This window comes from Homarus americanus, unplaced genomic scaffold (genome assembly GCF_018991925.1).
Source record: "Homarus americanus isolate GMGI-L3 unplaced genomic scaffold, GMGI_Hamer_2.0 scaffold34921, whole genome shotgun sequence".
NCBI classification, from domain to species: domain Eukaryota; kingdom Metazoa; phylum Arthropoda; class Malacostraca; order Decapoda; family Nephropidae; genus Homarus; species Homarus americanus.
In genome coordinates this window covers 14152639-14155540 of record NW_024741901.1, presented here as the reverse complement: position 1 = coordinate 14155540, position 2902 = coordinate 14152639, and the positions used below count along the sequence as shown (strand labels likewise).

The 2902-nt window shown below is 46.4% G+C and overlaps 1 protein-coding gene across 1 annotated transcript; it reads left to right on the top strand.

Annotated features, from left to right (window-relative positions):
* The first annotated feature begins 397 nt into the window (after positions 1-397).
* LOC121876262 lies at positions 398-1668 on the top strand. The gene has a single exon (XM_042381296.1). The coding sequence runs from the start codon at positions 841-843 to the stop codon at positions 1666-1668; it is 828 nt and encodes a 275-aa protein (XP_042237230.1). The 5' UTR covers positions 398-840.
* The last annotated feature ends 1234 nt before the right edge of the window (positions 1669-2902 follow it).

Here is a 2902-nt window from a genome sequence, read left to right as displayed (position 1 = left end):
ACCTACTCATTGCCAAGTGTCGCCATATTAGGGAGCGTCAAAGGGTAGATCACACACTGGGAAAGGCTCATCGGGGAGTCAATATGCACACTGCGTTTACTAGAAAATAAAGTTCTTAGGGCGTTTACCTTCCGAGTGTTTAGAGGAGATGTGTAAGCAGAAACCACATGTATTTGCTTTAGGGTTTGAGTCTCAACATGAGTCTCGCGCTGTGGATAATGAAATGAGCTCCACTACTCTGAGACCCATGATAGGCTCCAGGCTGCGCCGGTGGGCGGAGCTTAACGTCCTCCCACCAATCAGGCCTGGGGGGCTGGGCGTCGCCTCGCCCCGCCTCTTCACACCGCCATGCCAGCAGAGTTACTGCCTGACATAATATTCGAGGTTGGTTGGTGGAAAGAACAAACATTAGTTGACGTTTCACGTAAGCGATCTAATTTAAGAGAGTACAGAAGAAGAATAGAGGGAGAATTAGACAGCTGTCAGTCTGATAGACTACTGACGGCGAGGTGAGCGTTGTAACTTACTCATGTAGTTGTGGTGTCGGCAGTGTGTAAGCGCAGCGAGGTGCGAGAGTATTGCTGTGGCCAGTTGACAGTTACAAGCTGTGTGGTTAAGATAACTCTTTTATCTCCGAGGAATGTAAGTCAATGGTGTTAAACAGTGCTTGTGTATGAACATATACTGTGAGTGTGTAGAAACTGAGGGAGTAGTGTGTTAGCGGTGAGTGTGCGCGGCGTGGTAGCGATGTGGCAGGCGGCAGCGGCGGCAGAGCGGCGGTGAGCAACAGCTGAGCGGCCGCGCCACCCGCTGGGGAGGGCGAGGGTGGCCCGGCCCCGCATGTGTCCCGAGATGAGCGGAGATGCAGCGCGTGGGACCTGGCGACGCTCGCCGGAGGCTGCACCCAACCAGCATCAACCCGACAGTGGCACAGAGGAGGGGGCTGGCACCCCCAGCGATTCCCAGGAGCGCCTCCACCCTGGCATCCAGATAGCAGAAGACAGCGACAGTGACATTAGTGTGGGGTGTCCCTCACCGAAACCCAGTGAAGACAACTCCCCGTCAGGTAGTTCGGGGCCCGCGGCAGGGCAAAGTGAGGACCTGGGCTCCCCCCTTCCCCGGACACCCACCCCAGGGTCGGCCACCTCCCCTACCAAGTACCAGGAAGATGGCGTCACCTCCCCGGAGTGCGTCATGTCGCCCCCTCCGGCTCCCACCACCCCCGTCAGGGAGGGGGCGGAGGACGAGTACTTCAAACCTCTTAAAAAATTAAGGATGATACAGCTACAGCAGGAGGAGGCAGCCCTGGCGGCCCGGGCTAACGCAGGGGTCAAGTCCTTCTCCATTATGGAGATCCTCAGCCACAAGCCCGTGGTGGCCAAGGCGCCTGAAGCCACAGGAGGCCGCATTGTCAGGCCTTGGGACACAGACGATGATGACGACGGGTCGCGGCCTCAATCTGTGGACGACATGAGCGTGTCTTCGGCCTCTTCCTCGGGAGGGTCACCGCGCCCGGCCTCCAGTGGGCCTGGCTCGGCCAGCTCTGGTCAGGGCCAGACCAGAGCCCGCGGCAAAGATGGTAACCCGCTAGATGCGCTCTTCCAGATGACCAGCAAGACATTTGAAGGACTCAAGTCTGGCCAGCAGCCCGGTGAGTACCTCACCTAACCACCAGATAATAAGAAAACACACCCATGATTACAGTCACTCGTGTTGTAATAAACTAACATTTACGTTAAGAAAATTATAACTTGTTGTAATTCATATTGTTATGTTATGTAACCTTTGACAGTGAATTACATTTATGGAGAATTTTCTGTAACGTTATGATGTCTGTTACACTTTATAATACAGTTTCATTCGTGAAAGTCACAAATATAAAATGTATAACTTTATTCAGTTATAAATTTGTCCTGAATTATATAAAAAAAATGTAGTGATTTTTGTTTTCTGTTAATGACCAACTTTGGGTCAGAACTTCAATAGCAAAAGAGAACAATATCCCATTAGGTCAAGTTTAGTTCTAATTCGTTGTGCTAGGTTGAGTATATTTTACCATACAGCCATAAAATTCAATGTGATATTCATAGATACTTTCGTTAGTTCCTCCCACTAGTCGGAGACAAAACTTGACGCAAGGATTTATATATTTAGTAAAAAAAACAACAAAAAGACAAAAACAAGAATCAACACTAAATGAAAACAAAAACTAAGTAGTTCATATTGCATCAATTATTTTCTAAGCCAACATGAAAAATTTTCAAAGCAAACAAATATATTATCTAATAAACGTTATTGGTAAATTTGGCCCAAAACGACATTTTCGGTGTCTTAGAGCGTGGTTGATTATGGCCGTGACCGACGTAGGTGTGTGTGTGTGTGTGTGTGTGTGTGTAAAACTACCATTACACCTAACCAGAAAACGATTTCTCTTAAGAGCTAACGCGGACGTAAAGTTTGACGACCGATATTCTGTGTAAATAACAAAACAAGACTTAAAATGTTTATTGTGTTGTGGTAATTCCCCAAGAGCGCTAGTGATTATTTATATAACATTAAGAACAATTTGACGACAGAGTGATAACTTCTGGTAATAATAATAATAGTAACAATAATAGTAATATTCAGAAAAAAATAAAAATAAAATAATATAATAACAATAACAACAACAATAGCAAGAGTAATAATAATAATAAATAACAACAACAACAATAATAATAATAATAATAATAATAATAATAATAATAATAATAATAACCCACTACTCTTCACCTTCATCAGACTCTCACACCTAGTCACAACACACACGGCAGTTGCCAGGTTCTCAAAGCCACGTAACATTAAAATTCCCCTCACAAGCGCCGATACAAGGGAGCATCACACTGGTCCACTGCAGACACGA

Excerpts from the sequence above, each read along its gene's own strand:
- LOC121876262 (XM_042381296.1), top strand. The coding sequence starts at position 841 with ATGTGTCCCGAGATGAGCGGAGATGCAGCGCGTGGGACCTGGCGACGC.